General features: G+C 45.4%; 1 protein-coding gene and 1 long non-coding RNA gene across 6 annotated transcripts in view; both read left to right on the top strand.

The window, feature by feature from the left end:
• Positions 1-21,776, top strand: part of FERMT2 (fermitin family member 2) — a 52,364-nt gene that overhangs the window by 19,596 nt on the left and 10,992 nt on the right. For 3 of the 5 annotated variants that reach the window (XM_030482699.1, XM_030482700.1, XM_030482701.1), the window contains 6 exons: positions 1,045-1,278; positions 13,248-13,382; positions 17,499-17,724; positions 17,868-17,970; positions 18,292-18,399; positions 20,015-20,149. In XM_030482699.1, the coding sequence (XP_030338559.1) occupies positions 1,045-1,278; positions 13,248-13,382; positions 17,499-17,724; positions 17,868-17,970; positions 18,292-18,399; positions 20,015-20,149 (941 nt within the window). Of the gene's footprint in view, positions 1-1,044; positions 1,279-13,247; positions 13,383-17,009; positions 17,043-17,498; positions 17,725-17,867; positions 17,971-18,291; positions 18,400-20,014; positions 20,150-21,776 lie in introns of all 5 variants that reach the window. The other 2 variants (XM_030482697.1, XM_030482698.1) reach the window with 1 other exon arrangement.
• Positions 3,429-6,309, top strand: LOC115606565. Its single transcript, XR_003990930.1, has 2 exons — positions 3,429-5,890; positions 6,068-6,309. It is a non-coding gene; the product is annotated as an uncharacterized LOC115606565 (long non-coding RNA).

Consider the following 21,776-nt stretch of genomic DNA (forward strand, 5'->3'; position numbering starts at 1 on the left):
GGTTGGAAGGGACCTTCAAGATCATCTAGATCAAACCCCACTGCCGTGGGCAGGGACACCTTCCACTGCCCCTGTAATTTGTCCTGCAACCTCTTGAGGTTCTCGTGTGCTTGCCCACTTGACATCGTCTGGAAATGTTTGGTTTGTCCTTTGAAATGAGAGCTTTGGCTGTCGCTGTCAATGCTGACATCCCCCCTTGTCAGTATTTTTGGAGATGGAGGGTTTAGACTAAGCAGAGCTTTGCAAATGCAGCTGCAGTGTCTGGATCTTTCCCCCTACCTCTCCTTCCCTTTCCTCTGTGTGGTGGGGGGACATTGCCCCACCATAGTTGGTGGTTGTCATACTGGGAAGCACTCTGCAGGAATGGCAGAGGCTTTGGTGAGAACAGGGCAGGTGTTAAATATTCCAGATGTTAGGGAAAATAATACACAGTTGCTGTCTCTTGGAGTTACCACCGTGCTTTGGTTCCCCAAATGCATCCCAACTTGGACATGATCTTCAATATCCCTGCTGGAAGGAGACATGGCTGTTAGATTTTGCACTGTTGTTCCTTTGAGATGTAACTTTTAGTTTCATTTGGGAATTTTCCAGTTTTGTTTGTAGAAACTGAAAGACCTGGAGAAGACGTGGTGTTTCTACTTAATTCTTCTTGCAAACCTCTTTCTCGTTCTGCTTTTCATGTGTGCCGAGGGGGCTTTACTCGCGTTTGGGCAGTGCATGTGTTCTACATGATGGGAATGGGGAAGCTGTCAGGTTGTTCATGGCCCCCCAGCTTCATGCTCCAGCCTCATTACTGTTGGGCTGAGTGATCCATGGACACATTGTGTCTCATCCTTATTCCTCTTGAGTTCTTCCCTACTTTTATCTCTGAGGTGGCTTTTAGATGCTATTGAGTAGAAGCAATTATTTGTATCTGAAAAGGACAGTCAGCGCTTTTGGATCAATAGTCTCTTCACAGTTAAACACATTTAAACTTTTGCTTTTGTCTTTTGAAGACTAATTCTGGTCCCAGTTTTAGCTGGTGAAATGGCTTCTTTGTTCTAGATGTCAAGAAAGACTGGTCAGATCACGCACTGTGGTGGGAAAAGAAGAAAACTTGGCTCCTTAAAACGCACTGGACGTTGGACAAATACGGGATACAGGCTGATGCCAAGCTCCAGTTCACACCTCAGCACAAGCTGCTTCGCCTGCAGCTGCCTAACATGAAGTATGTCAAGGTGAAAGTCAACTTCTCGGACAGGGTCTTCAAGGCGGTTTCTGACATCTGCAAAACGTTCAGTAAGTAGCAAGTGCCGAGAGCCGCTGGTGGGGAGGTTGTCGTTTGGTTTGGTTCCTGCCTGTCCTTTGGTGCACGTGCTCATAAATTTACTAATTCGTGGGTATTTTGCAGCTTTAAACAGCCAACAGTCAATTGGGCGTTAAGCAGCTTCAATGTCCACTCTTTTCTCCTTGCAAATCTAACCTTTCATGTGGAAATACTTAAGTAATGAGATCAATTGTACTGGAAACATAAGAAGAAATACATTTTCTGTACTGATTCCTGTTTTGTAGTGAGGCTGTTCTTGGTTTTCTCTTAGGTGAGGCGATAGCAGCCCTGCTTTCTGTTAAAGCTGCTGGTGTTGGCTTATAATTTTTTTTCCTGCAAATTTATGTGCTAGATGAAAAACAAACCCTGAAATAGGAAACCTGCCAGCTCCGTGGGTTCTCTTCCAGTGGAAAATCATATTAGATTAAGTGATGATGCTTCTCTGTAAAACTGTCTGGTGGAAGGAAGGCATTGAGTCTCCCTTGCTCCTCCCCAGCTCTTCTTCACACTCCTTTCCCTTGTTGAGAAGCCCCAGAAGAAAGGTTGGATTATTTCCTATCAGGTACACAAGGCTTGTCCTCAGCTGCAGCTCTTGTGCATCACTTTGTACCCACCTTCACATCCCAAAATTTCTCATCCCAAAAGATGGTGCTTCTTTCTCTCCCCCAAAAAACCTAGGAGGTAGTAACTCCACTCCAAGGAACTCAAATAAGCAATCTGTGTGGCCTCTGTACCGGTGTCCTTCCTGGTTGCTCCCCTCCACAAGGAGCCTGCAACCTGACCTTGGCTGTAGTAAATCTATTTCTGCTCTCAAAAAGCAGCTAGGGTTACTCTTGGCTGACCCAGTTGTTTTGTGTGGCAGGAAGAGCTCAGCTGTACGTGCGGTGTTACGGCATGGCCTCAGGCACATCTGTGGTTTGGTCAGTATATATAGCTGATTACAAATCTTTGCTATTTCTTTCCTGTTTTGTTCTATTGGGGGGGGGGGGGGGAGATAATATAAATATTGGGCAGTTTCTCCTTAAAATAGAAAAGGCTTAGTCAGCGTTATTTCCCAGTAGATTTTGCTTCCCCTATGTCTCCCATTGCCATTTTTAATGTCATGCCAGACAGAGAAGTCACAGGCGTCTGCCTGGTGCTGATGCATCTTCCTAGCAGTGACTCACGTCAGGAAGTTCTGATACAGTTAATCACATAACGAGATCTTTCACTGACAGTGCCAAGCAGTCAGAACCTTACATGGGCCTGAAGCAGCTATTTATTCAATGCCCGGGCTCTCAGTTTTTATTTATGAGCAAACAGAGAATAATGCTAATATTTAAAGATGTGGAAGGGGAAAAAGTCGCTGAGTCCTGCTGTGGTAAGAGCTTTCTGCAGCAGATCAGGGATGACATCTGCCGAGGGTGATTCTGACTTTCCTTCCATGGCATCTGACGTACTGAAGTAAATGTTCCCCAATTTCGGGAAAGCAGGATTTTTTCTGGAAACTTCACTCTTCTTTTAGTGACTTTCACCAGCTTGAGCAGTTTGAGGATAGACAGAAACTGTGTGGCCAAATACAATGATTAAATCTTGTTTAGCTTTTGTCTTTGTTTTTGCTGGGAGGCAAAAGTTCAGTAGAGCTATGGGGAAAACAGCCACATTGGCCTGAATGCCAGAGGGAAGAGGGGATCGGGATGCAGGGAATCAGTATCCCTGCTGGAATGGAACTAGAGAGGCTGGAATACTCTTCCCTGCACCTCAGAGATACTTGGACACCTATATAACATACAGGTGTCCTGTATCATTATATAGGTGTCCAAATACCACTATTTATATGGAATAGAATATCTAATATATTTTAACATATATATTTAATATATAATATACAAGTGTATATTATATGTATAAAGTAGGTGTCCAAATGCCTCTGTGGTCCAGGGAAGAGCTTCAAAGTGGGAAGACATTCAAGACATACATCAGGTTTGGTGTTTGCCCCAAGGAGTTTTGGTTCATATATATACACACATATATATATGTGGTCTTGGATCTTATATATACACATATATACATGATATGTATATATCATATGTATACATATATGTATATATATGATCCAGGATCTCCTTGGGGCAAACACAAAACTACTCCATGCAAATTCCAGTCATGGAGTGCCTGTCCTCTCTTCCTCCGTGTGTGACCTTGGTGCTGTACTGTGGGTCAGACATGTCCTCAAGCGCGGGGTCCTGGAGCTGTGCACTGATGACAGAGGCAGGGGCTAATCTCGGCTGGGAGATCACGCACTTGCCAGGCAAGAGGGACTGCTGCTTTCTACCATGCAGAATCATCCCAGGGTTGTCAGGCTGAATTTGTGCAGGGCATTTCATTCCTGGAAGGTGTTGGGGATATCTGCCTGCACCTTGGTGCCCACTGCAGCTTGACAAGAATTAGAGCAGCTGTAGGATGGTGGAGTCATCCTGGCTTGGGGAGCTCACATTTCCCTTTTTCTCAACACAGCCCTCTCTTGGGGTCTTGCAGACTGCGCTATGACACTTTCCCAACCCACCCGTTTCCCTCTTTCTTGTGTTTTTTTCTCCCCAGGTTAGTGTTTATTCTGCCTCAATTTTCTCCATTATCTTTTCCTGCCCTCTGCAGCATCTCTGCACAGATTGACTGCAGAGAGCACTCGTACTCTGTATTAATCATGCTAAGAGGAAAAATGAGTAGATATTTCAAAGTAGAATGGGAAAGAAGTAGTCCCTGCTCTAGCAGCATAGCTCTTGTCTCTGCAAATCCCTTGATGTCTAAGGTTAGGGTGCAGTGTGGCCTGGACCAATGTCCAGCTGACAAGCATGTGAGTTGCTTATATTTTGGCTATAACTGTTTGCTGTCTGTGCCCTCGGAGCATTTAATTACACACTTGAGTAATTTTAGCATATGGCATGATTAATGAGTAATTTAAGTAATTCCTCAAGCTGCCAGGACTCTATCTGGTTGCATTTATAAAATCCTCTATACACAAGCAGGAGCACACTTGAGTGAATTATTTAGGGTTGTGCCTTTTCTTATATTCCTTTTAAACTGTACCAAGAGCTGGCAGCACTGCAGTGTGTGGTTGCTTTTAAAGCAGAGGCTCTCTTCTTGGGCGGACTGAAGTTACTGCAAAGGGCAGCTCTCGCCACTGGCCAGGCTGCGGCTCCTGGGGGCCAGCCCGGAGGTGATGTGGGAAGATGCTGGTGCTGCTCACACATACCTCGCTTTCTTGGAGGTCGTGCGAAGCTGGAAGAAAACACAATCTCATTCCCAGTCACTGGATTGCAGCCCCTCAATTCCCACAGCAACCGGTCGGGAGGGTTAATGGCACAGATTGACCCTGCCTGTGGTAGGAGCAGGGAGGAGAAGAGGAGCAGGGCGGTGGATGGGATGGGCAGCCCTCACCCGAAGGGTGGCCTGGAAGCCTGCCCGGGAGCAGCTGCTGGCAGGCGGCTCCAGCGTGAAGGGCCAGCTTTGATCTGCAATTAAACACCACAGAAAGAGAAAGTAAAACTTCACTTTTTTTTTTTTTTTTTTTTCCTGAAGCAGCGTGGATTTGTGCTGCCTGCCTGCCCGCAGCAGGGCACGGAGGTTGGGATGGGGGCTGCCTGCGGGGTCCCGCATGCCCCCTTCCTCTTAGTGGACAGCCTATCAAATATATAAGTTCAATTTGATTGGTGCGGGTAGGAATATCCCCATTGGAAAGTGGGATTTGGGAAGACTCCATTGCAGACTCCTGCTAACCCATCGTCCTACTTAACAATGAACAGAAGAATCTTCTTTTCTTCCACAATAGCTTCATTTGATTCCAGGACAGCGGACGCCTTGCATCTGCTCATGCCCTTAAGCTGCTTCCTCACAGCATCCCCTTTCTCCTGCTGCTGCCTGTATTTTTTTTCCATGTGTGCTGAGAGCAGTGAGGGACTCCAGGCAGGATCTGCTGCTGCTGTGTGGGCACGTGGGAGAGGAAAAGCAAACAGCGAGATGCAAGTGTGAAGGTTTTTTCCCATGCCTCGGCGTTTCCTGCCCCAGTGATGTTGCTTCTCATGGGGAAACGGTGTATGTTGCAGAGCCGCAGGGCAAGGGGAGATGCTGTGATGGCATGAAAGCTTGCATCCTTCTCCTCCTCTTCTGACTGTGAAGATTTGGGACCTATTCTGCCCTCCAGCCTGAGCAGAGGAGCAGGGATCATTCCGGTTGATGCTGATGGGAGCTGGGAGCACCAGGAGGAGGATGTGGTGCTGGAGCTGGGAGGAGGCAGCTCTGGGAGGAAGCGCTCCAGAATTCATGACTACTGCCTCTCTTACCCACCCTGAGGCTGTGCAAGACGAAAAAATTCCCTTCAGGTCATTTGTTTTTTTCCCCCGAGGGCTGGAAGGGCATCACACCCAGCTCCTGCCTCATAATCCTCACAGAGCTTCGTGTGAATTAATCACCTGTTTTGGAAAATGAAGTCTGGAGAGCATCCTGTGTTGAGTAGCAGAAGTTTCCATGCCCGCATCCCATCTCACTTCAGTCCCCAGCTCCCTGGGGGCAAGGGACACTGGGAAATTGGGACCACTTTTGCATAGGGTAAGGGTGGTCCCATCCCGGGGAGCTTGTGGGGCTGGGGGAGGAGGGATGGGATGCGGAGAATTCCATGAGGGCAATGGGCTACTTCCCCTCACCTCTGCCTCAAAATAACGAGGTGCCCAGGACTGTGTGACTGATGGGAAGGTAATAGCCGATCTTCCTTGCTTCACCCTCCAGCCACTGAATGCAACCTGAGACGAGGTGACAGAGGCGGCATTTGGGAGCGGCATGATGCAAGCCCAGCCCGAGCGAGGCGACACCGTCCAGCAGTCTGGATGCTGCATATGACCCTACCTTTTTTTTTCTTTATAAATGGTCTTCACTCCAGTACAGAACGTCCTCTGACTTCTGAAGTATTTGTAGTATTTCCACGCCCTCAGTTGCCAAAAAACCTTCTATTAAAAGCTTCTATATTTTTTCCCTATTTTTTTTTCTTTTCCTTTTTTTTTTTTTTGGTTGGGGGGGGGTGGGTGGGGTTTTTTTTTCTGTGGGTTTTTTTTTTTTTGTTTGTTTAAAAGCTGAAATCCTTTGGTAGTCTGAGATGCTCAAGAGTTCCCAGGGTTTTGCCCATGCCCATTAGCATGTGGAGCCACAGCCCAGGCATGGTTCCTTTCCGAGAGTCTGGAGTGACTCCTCACCATTGTAAACCTCTTCAAAACATTTTTTCTTCCTTCACACCCTCACTAGTAAATAAAGTAGCAGTTTTCCTAAAATAATGGAGCTGAGACAGAGTCCTGGTACATGTATGTGAGCATGGCGGGGGTATTTGTGGAGTGACAACAGCATCTCATGATACAGTCTCCTGTTGCTCAGTAGCATCACGAAGATGCTTGGAGATAGCGTTTGCATCCTGGCGTGGAGACAGACCCCGTGAAAATCCAAGGAAGGGTTTGCTGCCTTTTGCTACCATGGGCAGAGAGGTTTGGCAGTAGTGCAGCTATTTCTAAATATGTCTAGGGGATGGGTGTGGAAGGAAATCTTACCATTTAGAGTGTCGGCCAAATTGCAATGTACTCAGCTTTTTAAATTGCGAGGCCCAAATGTACTGCTGCCAACTTCTTCATTTCACTGTTTTCCTCTTTTATTGCTTGCCTGTATTCAGCTGCAGCTGTTGCGTAGGATCCAGACAAACACCAGAAACTGGTGTAAGGGAAATAACGAGATTTAAATGCAAAGTGTCTGAAATGGAAAAAGATATTCCCATTTCTCCCCCCTCCCCAGGCCAGTCTGTGTTCTGCCTGTTGAGTAGAATCAGGTTGTATGTCACTGCGTGAGTCAGTAAATTTTTTTGTCCTTACTCTGCTGCTGACAAAGACCCTTTAAATAGACTTTCATCCTGAAGACATTAGAAGATACTGGCAAATCCAGTGCCACCGCCTTCCTTAAGATTATTCTGATTGCTCTTTATGGTCTGATGCAGGGGTTGTAAGTGGATTTTTTCTTTTGTTTTGTGGTGCTTAATTTAATTGACTTTAGCTGAAGTTCAGACACTTCAGGGGCAAGGCTGGAAGTGCTGTCTTTGCTCTGAGAGGCATCTGGATAACAAGTGGGGATCTCATCCCACTTGTGGAAAAAAACATCCAGACATTCAACATTTGTTGGCTCTGTCTCTCCAGTGGCCTTTTTTATTAGCCTTGCAATAATGCTTGGCTCCATCGCCACTACCTGCCTCCTCTTCCTCCTCCTGGGTCCCTTCTGGCTGATGGTGCCTGGTTTCGGCTCTGGGTACCACTAATGCAGACTGCATTTACAAGCAGCAGTTCACCGCTGCAAACCCCACTAACCTTGTTTTTCAGGTGGTTTTGCAGATTATTGCTCTGGTGGTAAGTCAATAAGTCAACAGGCACTTGGGTTTTTCCCACACTGAATTTGGGAAAGTCCTGGCAAAGCCTCTGTCAGGGTCAGCCCCAGCTTGGTCTGTGCCCATGGTACTTGATGGGCATCTCGGGAGGCTTTGTGGGATGTCCTGACATAGCTGCATCACCCCAGGCAGCAAGTGGAGAACTTGGCTTTTACCCAAATAAGTGTTTAAGTACCTAGGCAGCTGAAGAACCCATAATAAAATGTTCTGAATGTAGGCAGGTGTACAAACCTAGTAAACTGTGCTAAGGGGTGAGGACCTGCTCCACCATTAATCAGATATTGCCCAGCGTCCCGTACAACCATAGTCTTCTCTCCAGGCACTTCCAAAGTTATATAAAGTTTTTTGGTGTTTCTTTTTTGCTTCTGGTCTGTTTTGCAAAACTTTATCTTGAGTGTATTTATGTTGAAGATAAGTCACATACTTAATTCTGTAAACTTAAACCATGAAACACGATCCACAGAATTCACTCGTTCCAAAGAAAAATACCTTTTTTGTTTTTAAGTCTGAAATGGAGTTTGAGGTCTCATTTTTCTAAGAATCATCATGTTGATGCTCAAAGGCTGTAATTTGTATGAGTCATTGCTTCGAGTCCATGGTGATCCAGTGCAGAGATATCCCACTTCAAAACACATTTCTTGATGGAGGGTAGCTGGATCAGCGTTAAAGAGAGGATTTCCCCTAAATCCTGTCTGTGCTATAAGTAAAATTATGAAGCTTGTATGATTCAAGAGCTAACCAGGCAAACCAGCCTTCTGGCCTTTTAAGGGAACTAGAAGTCATGTGGAAAAAGCGTAATTTCAGGGGGAGTCAATACATACTCAGACAGCCCTTCCAGTTGATGACGCTGTGTTGCATGTGTAGGTGATGCAAGAAAATCACAAATCTAATTTCTTGTGGGAGAACGCATCCCTCGGAGCACTGAAATCACTGTGTGTCCTTAGACCCCTTGGCATGCTGCTTGGCAGCATATGGGGACCCTACATTTTGGATAGGGGGCCAAGGCAGCAAAATCACCTCTTCTTCCACGCTGAGACGTGGATTTCGGTCCAGTCTCTGACCGCAACTGCTTTCCCATGACAATACACCTTGGTGGTTAAAGATGCAGCAGCTGCAAGATTAACTTGGTGGATTTAGTGCGAAAGAGCATAAATTGTGAATTTTACACCCTGTAAGGCAGATTGGGTTTTTAGAGCCGGTGTTCTGGGTGCAGGCGGTGTGGTGTCCTGTGAAGAAGGAGGATTTCATCCCAGCCCTGCTGTTTGTCTCTGGGTGGGAGATAAATGAGCACAGCTGGGCTGGATGAGCTGTGATTACACAAGGAAAAAAGGCCAAGGGTTTGCCTTCAGTAGGAGACAGCACAGGCATAAGTAGGCTCCTGCAGGCAAATGGGAAAGAAGATGCTGTCAGGGAGTAAAATGGCTTCATCCAACAGCTGAAAAATTTTCTTTTGGAGGTTGAAAGCTGCCTTCACAGTCACATTTTTTAAATGCCTCCCATGAAATGCATATATGAGTGCTCCTCTCGCCAAAGGGCATTTCCCTTACTTGATAGAGTCATAGAATCACAGAATGGTTTGGGTTGGAAGGGATGTTTAAAGGTCACCTAGTCCAACCACTGCTGCAATGAGCAGAGATGTCTTTAACTAGATCGGATTGCTCAAAGCGTCGTCCAACCTGACCTTGAATGTTTCCAGGGATGGGGCATCTACCACATGTGCAGGCAACAAATCCCCTAAATTTGACAAAACCCTTCTGCTAGGACATGGACATGGAGCTGCAGCAGTTATGGTTCAGACACAGCTGCAGCTGGTTCAGCGTGGGCTGGAGATGTCAAAATACAAACAGTTGTTGCTTGAATCCAGCTGAAAAATGGTTTGGGACCAGTTTTTGGTCAGTGCTTCCCCCTCCACACAGAGCGCACCGCATATTGTTGCAGATGGTCTCTGCTAGTGCCTGCCACCACCAACGCCGGGGATGCTTGGTAAGAGGCTGGGTAGCTGGGTTTTCACCCACTTACACAATAAATGGAAATGAAATGCTAAAAGGATCATTTACTGTAAATTCTAGTAGATGTTGCCAGTGCCATCTGTCTCGTGTACAGACAAGGAATCTCTTTTAAGCAAACACAGCCCCGACCAACACATCAATTAAAGAGTCAACACATTAGCCTTGTTCAGAAGGTCACTTCTCCTGGTCCACCCACTTTTCACTGACCCTTTTTCCTTCAAAGTGACTTTTGTTGGGAGCAGCCTGGCTTCAGCTGAAAATGTGGATGAAATATTTAACGGAGGATTTCAAGTGGGGATTTGGGACTAAAGTCAAACCCCAGGGAGATGTTTTACCCCAGGTGAACAACTCCAGCAGATGGGCTCATCCAGGTGCCTTGGGACTTAGTAAGAAGCCCAAACCTATATAAAAGATTTTATGTTTTTTGTGTGTCGCTTGGATTCTCTAAGGATCTTAACTCTTGCTGTTATGGCCAGGAAATAGGCTTAGGCTTGCAAGCAGTTCGTTGTCCCAATTTCCAGTTAACTGGAGCCCTACCATCTGCAAGCCCTTCCACCCTGGGATAGGCTCTGCTTTAGCTACAGTAACTAAACACCATGTTTGCCAAGCATGGCTCTCTTCAAAACATGCTTTAAGACCATTTGTACACTTATTAATCATAAGCAGTGGCAAACATGTTTTTCACCAGCATTTTACTGAAAGATTGAAATGTGAAAAAATGCTTCTCACTTCTAATTCTGGGGTGGGAAATAAAAACATCACGCTCTTGCTGCTGTTCTGCTCACTGCTTTTTAGCACAGCAGGCTTTGTTTTTAATTCCACCTGCAACCCTCAGTTGGCTTCAGTGGGTTTGTAAAGTCTCAGAGATGATGGTGCATCCAGCAGACTGCTGTTTGGGAGAAATCTACAGCTTATCAAGGGGAAATGGGGAGCAGGGATGCTCTGGCATCGCAAGAATGCCTCTGCCTTTGCCATGCCCTGCGGCCATGCGCTGTTTCGAAACAGCTGCCGAAAACTTGCCCGTATCCTTTGTAATCCAGTGGTAGCGTCATGAACAACTGAGGGACTATAAAAAATTGCTTTGATATCAGATGGTCAAGCTTTGGGCTGTCTCCAACAGATTGCTTTCAGGAGCCAAGCTTGGCCCAGAGCCCTTCTCTTGGCCTCTCTGAATGGTTTCAGCATCAGTTGCTAATGCACCATAAATAAACATCAGAGTATAAACCTTCCTAGCAAAATACCAGGGGAACTCCTCATTTTAGGCTGTGCTGCTTGTTGTCCCTTGCGCATGACTCTGGTTGTCCCAGCAGATCTTTTCTCCATGAGGTAAGCTGGCTGGGATAAATGGGAATGCGAATAGCTGTCTGGATTCATACTCTGAGTATTTATTGCTAGAAATGGTCAAAAAATTGTGCACTGAAACTAATGGTTGGTTAGTGAGTGCAGGGATGGAGTTTGGCGTGCTAATGGGTATGTAGTAATAGTAAATCAGTGTTAAAGCTGAAATTAAATCTTACATATTAAAATAAATATAAAAATATTCCATAAATATAAGTATATAAATAAAAATTATTTATTTAAATTAAAGCTGTGCTAGATGATGCTTTGGGATGGGACACCCACCATATGAGAAGTGATTAAATCTAGAAGTGCCCAACCTCTGGACTCAGGAATGCTGGGGCTAGTGGGATCCATCCCTGGAGGTCACCTAAAATCAAATCCCTCAGATGTGACAGACATGGCAGGGTTTGTGATGCTACACAAGCTGTTATGTAAAATTGGGGGGTTGAAATGGGAAAAGCAGACCTGAAATAACCAGTTGTTATTTCAAGTAGCATTGCAGGGAGGCTTTTGCAGTGTCCATTCTGGTTAATGGGCTCATGGTGTGTCCCTGGATGGGGCAAGGAGGAAGCAGAGCTTGCTTCCAGCCTGTCCTTTCCCTGCTTATTTGCAGTAAGGGAAGATGCTGGTGCAGGCAGACACATCTGCTGTGGGGATGTGTCCTGCTCGAGTCACATGCTGGGGACAAATTCCAGTTTTAATTAGAATCCTGCGCCTGAGAGTGTACAGCAAACTCCCACTGCTGCCAGCGCAGTGGTGAGATATGAACCCTGTAACTTCTCCCTGTTAGAATAATGACCTATTGTCTTGTTCAGCGTTCCTCTTGGTGGGAAAATAGAGCCTGGCTGCAGCACAGCCAGCTGCCTTGCCTCTGTGTCTTGGCCTCCCTTGCAGCTACAGCTTCAGGCTTCAATGTACAGTGGGGATGGGACCAGGGGCTGCTTTCCTTAGGGCATCCCGAAGGCAAAGCTTTGCACATCTCTGTGCATTTGGGCATTTTCGGGCAATACATGCAATAAACAAGAGCTAGAAACAACACAGAGGCTTGAACAGGGACAATCAGCTGTAGAGGAGAGCTCTGAAACTTCTTTCTAGGCTCAAGCATGATCCATTATCTCCTTTTTTCCAATCCAAGTGTATTTCAGAGCTCTCCAACCTTTTTGCAGCCTTTCATCATTGCAACAGGATGGCTTCATGCCCATGTGAATGCTTTTCCAGGTCAGTTGCCACATATCGACTGAGGACAGTTTAGAGTAAAATGGAGGAGGGTTTTTCTCCCCTCTTGGTCTTTGCAGTGTCCGTGAGGGACTCCTGGCTCCCATCCAGTCCCCTGGTGGTTTCAGTGGTATGATGAACAGTGGGCTCTGCTTTCCCGGAAACTCCTTCCTGCTTGGAAGTGACTGCAGCAGGCAGAAGCGAATGCGAAGTACTGCCATAGTGGGAAGTGGTCCTAGAATTCTCACTTTCATTACCCCCCTATACTCCCATGGCTTAAAACACAAACACACTGTGACACTCTTCAATTACATGGTTTTAAAATTATTCAGGCTGGTTCTGGACAGGGAAATGGGAGAGATTTCCTGTGAAAAAGAAACACTTTGGCCAAGATCTCTTTAAAAAGTGGGTGTCTTTAATGAGACTCTAAAATTTCCAGTCTGATAAGTAAATGAATGTCTTAATTCTTGGATTGCTCTCATGGAGTGAGAGTACCTGGCCTGTTACCTAGGTGCCTAAATAGGGATATACATGCTGATTTGTATTTATGTTTATGTTTATATTTGTGTTTGTGTTTGTATTTATAGTTATGACAATGGGTGTGAATGGTACTATGCTCTGTCACTGGGTCTAGCAGTGCTTGTATTTCTATTTGAGTGGCTGTGCCTGGGAAATTCTGCCTTTTACCCAAATGCTATCTTACCTCTCTAGCCAAGGACAGTGCTTGTTTCCAACAGGCTTGCAGGAGAAATGTTCTCAACTTGATTTTTAACCATGGCAAAGCAGGAAAGTCAGCTGAGAGAGATACTGCACGTTATCTCATTATATCCCATTAACTGCTGGATGTTGTTCCTAAAGGAAAGATACTCAGGTTTTTTCCCCCCTTTTTTTCCCATCTTGCCTTTGTAAAAGTGGTCCATTTCCTTCCCAGACATCAGGCATCCAGAAGAGCTCTCCCTTTTGAGGAAACCCAGAGATCCATCAAAGAAAAAAAAGAAGAAGTTGGATGATCAATGTGAAGATGATGCCTTTGAGCTGGAGGGTCCACTGATCACGCCAGGGTCTGGTGAGCGGAGGCTTGCTTTGTGAGGATGGGCTTGAAGAGAAGGGGTCAGCAAGATTCAAAAAGATAATAAAATGGGGGGGAGGGGGGGGATGAGGTAGTGATATCAGTCTGGCCTAATTCCTTAAGGTCTGTGCAAGAAACAGACCCCAAATAAATTCCACGAATGATCCAGGGCTGCAGCACTCGGTCGCGGTCACACAGATGCATGCCTGAAGCTGTCACGCATATAGGGGAGCAGAACAATGCCAGACTTTATAAAATAAAACAGAAACCAAGTGTGACCACTTTAGCACTCAGATTGTGTTACTAAAAGGTTTTCTTACCCTATTAAGAAAGGAGTTAAATGGAAAATCGTTCCTAATGTCAAATTCCAGGTGTGTTTTAGGCAGTACCACTGTTCTACTCCTGATTTATAGCCCAGCAAACCTAGTATTTTATTAATTAGTGTTCCTCTATGTTAGGGGTGTAGTTATAGATTGTAATGCTAAAAAAACCACCCCAACTTTTATTGCTGGGGGGGGTATTTTGCCAGTCTGACTTACAGAACCAGAGCAGCATTGGTAAGAGAATTGCCAACACAGTAACCTCGCTGATGGAGTAACATCTCTTGCCACATTCAGCAAACTGATGCAGGGAGGTTTGCAAGCAGAGGGTTTTTTCAGCTCTGCCCGCAGCTGCTGGAGGTCTGGTGTCTGAAGGCAAATGGCAGGAGCGAAAACCATCAAGTCGTTCAAGTGGGAGCAGTTCAGCCCAAATGGAGTTGCAGAGAAAGCCACAGTGATGTGCGGTGCCAGGCGGGTGAGATGTGTCTGGCTGCCAAAGCTCTTGGTTTTAAATGCAGTGCTAAGAGGGAAGCAGGCAACTCTAATTTAAAAAAAATAAAAATAAATGTATTGGAATTCAGTAAACTTGTATTAATTGGTCTTAAATTAACTGAAGTAAAAGGGAAAGTCATGCAATGTGGTCAGTGCCACTGGTGGCTCTGGGCTTGCACACAGAAAGGCACGAGCGAAGGTGATGGCGCCCTGGAGCTGCCAAGCCACGGCCTCCAGAGCAAACCATTAGCACAGGTCTGTGGCAAGGGAAAAATAATCCCTCTTTTGCTCTGGTGTCGCTCTTTCTTCTCTCAGTTACTTAAAAATACTGCTGGGCTAGTCCTCTCCCACTGCTGGCTCAGGGAGTTTTCCCTGCATCAGGCAAGGCTCCAGCCAATTTTCGTTTTCATTTGGCATTTTCATCTTGAAAGTCCATAATTAGCCATTCCAAAAGTCAGTGTTGGCAGAGAGCATCTCCATTAGATTAATAGGAAATACTTGGCCTGCTTTGAGGGAAATGCACACAAAAGATAGGGGTTTATTTTAATTATTTATTGGTCTCTTAGTGAGTCACTTTGAACTGTCTTGCTGGTTTTGCTTTTCTTGTGAATGAAATTATTTTTGTTGCGGGTTTAATTACTGCAGCTACCTGCCATGTTTAGGTGCCGTTAGTTAAAAGGCATGGTTTTAATCTGAATAAACTGTTCCTAGCATTGTTCCAACATTAATTCACGTGCTGAATGCTTCTGTAAAATGAGTTAGCATTTCAAGATCTGCTATTTCAGTGCCTGTAGATGTAATAGGCATGTTTTGTCACTGAGCACCTCATACCCGGCAATGAAACCATTTAAATCGCTGTAAGCAAAGCAGTCAATAAACCCACAGTAAATGTTGCCCATTAGAAGACCTGTATTCACTTGTTTACAAGTTAGCCAAACTTAGAGCTATTTCAACTGAAACTTCCCATGACATTGTCTGCCTTGGGCACATTTTTTAAGAGAAGCTTATTTTGAGATATTTCAGATGTTTGGAGAAGGTGATGAGGAGAACATCCAAGGGGAAGTTTTGCTGTTCTGGAGCAGATACTTGATCAGAGGAATATGGACAGATGTCCATGGGCAAATCTGCTCAATCTGGGGCAAGAAGTGGGCTTTTCTTTTGTTGGTCCAGTTTGCGCTCAGCCCTGTCTGCGTGAGCCACAGGAAGGTTCAGGCAGGCACACTGCAAGGGCAGATGGAGAGGAGGTAAGAGAGTCTTTCAGGATGCAATTTATGGGTGGTGATGGTGGTTTATTGCCGGTTCTTGTTGGACTGCTCTGCTCTGGACACCATGGGGAGAGCAAGTTTCTGCTGCTTTTATAATCATAGAATCACAGAATTTCTCAACTTGGAAGGGACCATAAGGATCATTGAGTCCAACTCCCACAGTGTAAGTATCTGGTATTAGCACCTGGCAAGTCACCCTGGCCTTCTCCTTACAAGTGTGAAGCTTGAAGGTAGATTCCTTCATCCCTTGACCATTGCTGCTTTTTTGCTCATGCCTGGTTTGCTGGGTCTTGATGGCAGGTACCCATGGTGTTTACTGGTCCCCCACATCATTAATCCAGGCTGGGATGCCAGCAAAACTAGCAGGAGCATTAAAAGCTTCCTGGTGATTTTCTTGTTTGATGCAGCGTACAGTTTTCACTTACATTTTCCACCCTGTCAGGCAATTTAGAATCATGTTTCTATGTTATCTTAAGGTTTCTTTCAAAGATGTTGGCTGTTATTGGTGTGATGCTGCTGATTCAAACTGTTCTTTTTGCCCTTGAGATACCCATCACAAAAAGTGAGTTTGGAAAGGTTTTTCTGTGGTTTTGGTCTTAGACTTTTCCAGATGTCTAGCTCAACTTTCTGTCATTTCTTGTGCATTTAGGAAGGATTGTTTGGAGTGAGGAGCTGGAGGGTGGCCCGAGGTGGTGGTTCAGGGTAGCAGTAGAAGGTGGCACAGAAGACCTTGCTTGTGGCATCTCAACCATGCCACACACCACCTTAAACATCCTTAATAGTGCTATTAGAGGTGGAATTTGGGTGCATTGAATTGCACATCTTGGTAGGCTTGTGATTTAAAGGACGCAGCTCTTTCCCAAAAAGCCAGTTTATTATTGGTCCTTCTAGGTACTAGTGCACAGATCTGTGCCCAGCAAGCAAATGATTCTGAGCTCATTGCTCATTGCCCAATGTACATATGCAGTGGAATTACTGACATTAGGATACAGTCGTTGAACCTCCCTAATTTTGAAAATCTGGATTTTATATTCTTAACATAAAAATCAGTGAGATGAATAGGGACTATTTAGCTCTCAGCTATTTTGGGGTGTGAGATACCAAGCTGGTCCATTTTCTTCTCTTCAAATGTGTAATTTTAAAAGGGGGGGGTTTTGTCTGCTTTGAGTCTGTACGAGCTGTAAAGCTTTAAAAGGCTGGGAGTAATGTGTGCTTCGGGATCAGTTTGGCACCAAATTGCACCACTTGCTCAGCGTATTAATACCAAATTTGTTTGGCCATCTCAGCAAGCTTTTCCGTCCATGAAATGCTGCGATTCCATGCCCGGCTGTTTCTTGTATCAGGAATAGAATAATGTGGAGTCACTTGGGTTGCTTTGCCTGCCGAGTCCACTGCTGCTGCTGCAGACACTCCAATTGGATGGTTAAACCTCACCTGTGCTTTCTGCCCTCTTCCGAAAATGCCCATTTTCGGCTTCTGTCTTTCCCTACTCTCCTGGTGACTTTCTCTCGCCTTCTCACTTCCCTCCTTTCTTTCCCTCTCCATAGGCACTGATATTCTTTACATCGGCCCCGTCAAAGGTGAGCTCCACCTCAGTGGAGGACTTTTGCGCTCTGCCTCTGGTCTCTTTGGCTGCGCCCTTAGTTTATTTTCCTGCTCCTCTAAAACTTTTGACTTCCAAAATCTTTAAGCAACAGGTAATACCGGTAAGTTGGGGGCCCTTTGTGTCCCAGGTGCCACAGAATTGCAGGGGGCAGGAGTTCCTGGCGTGGGAGACCTGCGCCTTTTCCCATGGATTTGGGCTGGAATGAGTTTTCTGTCAGTTTTGCTCTCGGAGAAGAGCTGAGAGAGAGGGACAGCTTTTCATGGGAAAACAAGCAGCACAATGTTTTCCTATTGCGGAAAAAAAGAAAAATGGTGAAAAAGGGAAGGTTTTTCATCCGCTGGCTTCAGTTTCATGTTTGAGTTAGCTTGGTTGGGAGCAGGCAGGGCTTGGCCCTAAGCTAACTCCCAGCTTTTATTCCTCTTACTGGTAGGAAACATATATTCAAGCCCAGGACTGTATAGCAAAACGATGACGCCGACATACGACGCTCACGACGGTAGTCCCCTGTCACCCACTTCAGCCTGGTTTGGTGACAGCGCCTTGTCAGAGGGGAACCCGGGCATCCTGGCCGTGAGCCAGCCCGTCACCTCCCCAGAGTCCTTAGCGAAAATGTACAAGCCACAGGCGTTGCTAGATAAAGCCAAAATCAACCAAGGGTGAGTTAAGGATTTGGTTTTCTGCTCTTTTCTTCTCTGTTTTTGTTTTTTTCAATACGCAGTTTTAAATTGTGTTCTTGAAAGCATCACTCTGACTTCACCAAAGCTCTTCGTGTGTGTTACTCCATGTTGACAATTTACAGATGGCTGGATTCATCCCGATCTCTTATGGAGCAGGAGGTGAAAGAAAATGAGGCTTTGCTGCTCCGGTTCAAGTACTACAGCTTTTTTGACCTAAATCCAAAGGTATAGAGCTATTTATTTTACTCGCATCTTACAGGCAAAGGCTTTGAGCAGAAGGGTGCCTGTATCTCTAATGTGCTTTTGTTTTGGTAAATCATCCACTACTTTGAAAATTGATTATGCAGGCATCAAGCCCAATTTGCATGCTCCCGAGTTTGCTAATGCTTCAGTATCGCTAGAGATGCTTAAGGCCGTTCCACTATGGTGGCAGGGGCTTTTCAGTCTTGGATTGAAGCATTGCATTGTAATGAAAGATGAAGTGGTTTGTCTTGAGCTAGGATAGTGTGTTTTACAACCAGTCTGTGTTTTCGTGCTGTGCCATAGTACGACGCGATCAGAATCAACCAACTGTACGAGCAGTCCAAATGGGCTATTCTGCTGGAGGAGATTGAGTGCACAGAGGAAGAAATGATGATGTTTGCAGCACTGCAGGTAGGGGAGAGCCTGGGACGCTTGCAGTTTTTGTTAAACTTGCTTTTGTAGCTTTGCAGATGTCTCTATTAAAGAATATTGATTAACATGTTAAGTGAAACCTGCTGTAACTGATGTTCTAAGCCTCACCTTGTCTTTGGTGGGAGCCTGGCCTTCTCATGCTGGTAGAAGTCAGATCATTTCCTGTCTCCTGATCCTCACTTGAGCTTATTAGGCAATTTAAATGTTTGCTGCTGCTTACTTCTCATGAAAAGGAATTTGGCCTTCTTTTACCAAACATGTTCCTGTCTGTCTTAACTTTTAGTTCTGTCCTTCTTAAAAAACCCCAGTAAGTACACTAGGTTACTGAACTGTGCATTCTGGCACGCTGCCCCCCCCAGCAGCTGCTGATAATCTGTGGGTTTCCCAGAACTATTTATTTATCTGTTTTATAAAATACTCAGCATGATTTGGCATAAATACTACACCTGCTATTGACTTCTGTAAGACGGATGGCAGGCCCTTTACTATGTGTGGTCTGGCATGCCTTGTCGCTGTAGGATGTAGAAATAACTCCATCAAGAGCAGGGCTGTCTGCTCCTAGGGCCCCTCCAGGGAAAAAAAAGAGTGAAAACAAATATAAAGACTCAGATTACCTCTCTGAACAGACCAGAGTAGGTTGGGCATGGTCCTTCCTATACGATTTTATGGATGTTTTGGTTTTCTGGGGAAAAAACCAGATGCAATGCATCTTCCCAAACTCGGCAGTGTGGCTGATAGGCCAGAGGGTCAGGCTGCTACCCGGAGGGACTTTGGCAGGCTGGAGAAGTGGGCCGACATGAACCTCATGAAGTTCAACAAGGGGACATGCAGAGTTATACCCCTGGAGGGGAACAACCCCAGGCACCAGTACATTTTGGGGGCCACCCAGCTAGGAAGCAGCTTGGCAGAAAAGGACCTGTGTGTGCTGGTGGACACCCAGTTGAATGTCAGCCAGCAATGTGCCCTTGGGGCAAAGAAGGTGAATGGTATCCCAGGCTGCGTTGGGCAAAGCATTGATAGCAGGCCAAGGGAGGTGATCCTTCCCCTCTGCTCAGCACTGGTGAGGCCAAACTTAGAGTACTGGGTTCAGTTCTGGGCTCCTTAGTGCAAGAGAGACATGGACATACTGGAGAGAGTCCAGTGAAGGGCCACAAGGATTATGAAGGTCCTGGAGTATCTCTCCTATGAGGAAGGGTTGAGAGAGCTGAGACTCTCTCCATCCTTGGAGATACTCAGAAGCCAACTGGACATGGTGCTGGACAATGGCTGTAGGTGGGGGTAGGACCAGATGACCTCCAGAGGCCCCTTCCAGCCTCAGCTAGTCTGTGATGCTGTGAAAAGAGTAGTTCTGCTCTGCAGGGTCCAGAGCAGTCCTTCACGGTTTGTACCAGCTCCTTGGACTGAAAACAGCCAAGCTGGTCATTCCTGACTCAACTGCACTTGGTCACAGCACTAGCTGGCCTCTGCTTATGCAGAGGGTGGAGCTCCATTTTTCCACTCTGACTCCCAAGCATGATGGCTGTGTTGTGATGAGCCCACAGCATCCAGCAGATTGCAGGAGCATCCCGGTGAAATGCTGTGCCTTGCCTTTCAGTATCACATCAATAAGCTGTCCATTATGTCCTCGGAAAACCACCTGAACAACAGTGACAAGGATGTGGATGAGGTGGATGCTGCGCTGTCGGATCTGGAAATTACTTTGGAAGGTGGCAAAACATCAACGATCCTGGTAAGGGTTGCAGGCAACTGGTGGCAGGTGGCTTGCATGTCCTCTTACCTCACACGAGCAGGAGCAATCATCCCAAGCTTGGAATTTTTCCAGGGATCCGGCCTTTTTTATTTCCTTCCTCTCCTCTTTTTTTGTATTTCTGCTCTTACAGCATGAGGAAGTTGCCCACAGCCCAGTGAAGCTACACAAAACATAGACCCCAATAATATTTTCCTTAAAATAGTATTTTTTTTAAGTATCAAGGGGTAGTTCTGGTAGGAGGAGACCTCTGAGCCCAATGCTGCATAAAAACCTCTTTGAACACATCTACGTACTGACCCAAAGGCTTCATTTAAGCTGTAAAACTGCCTTCTATTTTTCTGGTGTTCACAGTTAATTTAGCAGGGAGAGCTCAGCCTGTGCCGTGTGCCCAGCTCTGCATTGCTGCAGAAGTCAAGTACAATATTGCTTTTTTCCTGTTGGGACCATAAGACCAAATGGTGTTGGAGAAATCTTGGAGGAGCTGGGATCTTACTGACACCCCCTTGCACTAAGTCACCTTCCTGGTGAAATAATGGAAAACTAAATTAAAATTAATTTGGTTTCTGTTCTCACTACTGACTTTCCAAAATACCAGATTCTTCACGCTGAGGTTTCTCTTCCACTATTTCTAATGGATGGCAAAGTTTTACAGCACCTAAAACAGCTGCTGTGATTTTCAGAAATAACTTATGCTTATGAAGCCCTATTTTTATGGGGCTGGGTTTGAGCCTGGACTGGGCTATGACTGTATTTCAGAGGATTTCTTTTTTTTTTTTTCTGATACACTCCTTTAACACTGGTTTTCCACCTTTAAAAATGTAAAGCCCAAGAACTAAACTGCAGAAAAATGACTGAGTCCAGTCAGACTTGGCACAGCACAGCTTTTCCAGGCATTTTGCGCATTTATGTCATCTCTGAGTTTCATTTTAAGTCCTTTCAAACCCTAAAATCCCTGAAATTTTCCAGTCTTACACTTCATATAATTTCTTTAAGTGTTTATGAAGAATCTTTTTGAAGTTAACATCCATACTTAGCCTGCTTTACTAGCATTAATAACAGCAGAGGTTTACAATATTAACCAGTCGCCGCAGGGACGGCAGCGCTGCTTTGGTGCGACAGAAATAATGCCAAGATTTTATCGCCAAGAGATCCTTTATAATTTCTTTGCAAAACCAGATTTGAAGCACAGTGCTTAGGAAGAGTCCCTGCCAGAGAGGAGGGAAGATGACAATGATTCATCAAAAAATCCTCCATCCCTTTCCGTAGGGGTTGCTAGCAGTAGCCATTTCCAGATGCATTCGAGTAATTGAATACGGATAATGGGCAATTACTGGATTGTTTGTTTAGATTCTGCATTTTTTTCCCTGTGGTATCTATAAACAGGATTGCTCACTGCAGACAGAAAGTAAACTGTCTTGCTACTGGAAGCCGTTGGAGCAGTCTTTGCTTTTTCTGTCCTTCGAGAACCCTTTAGTTTGAGCTTGTGGGAATTGCAAGTGCCACCCTGTGTATTTTGCTCATGCATATATTCAATATTTAAATATAACATAAATAGAACATAAATATAAATATAACATAAGTAACATATTTAAATATAAATAACACA

The sequence above is a fragment of the Strigops habroptila genome, chromosome 4 (genome assembly GCF_004027225.2).
Source record: "Strigops habroptila isolate Jane chromosome 4, bStrHab1.2.pri, whole genome shotgun sequence".
Classification (NCBI taxonomy): Eukaryota; Metazoa; Chordata; class Aves; order Psittaciformes; family Psittacidae; genus Strigops; species Strigops habroptila.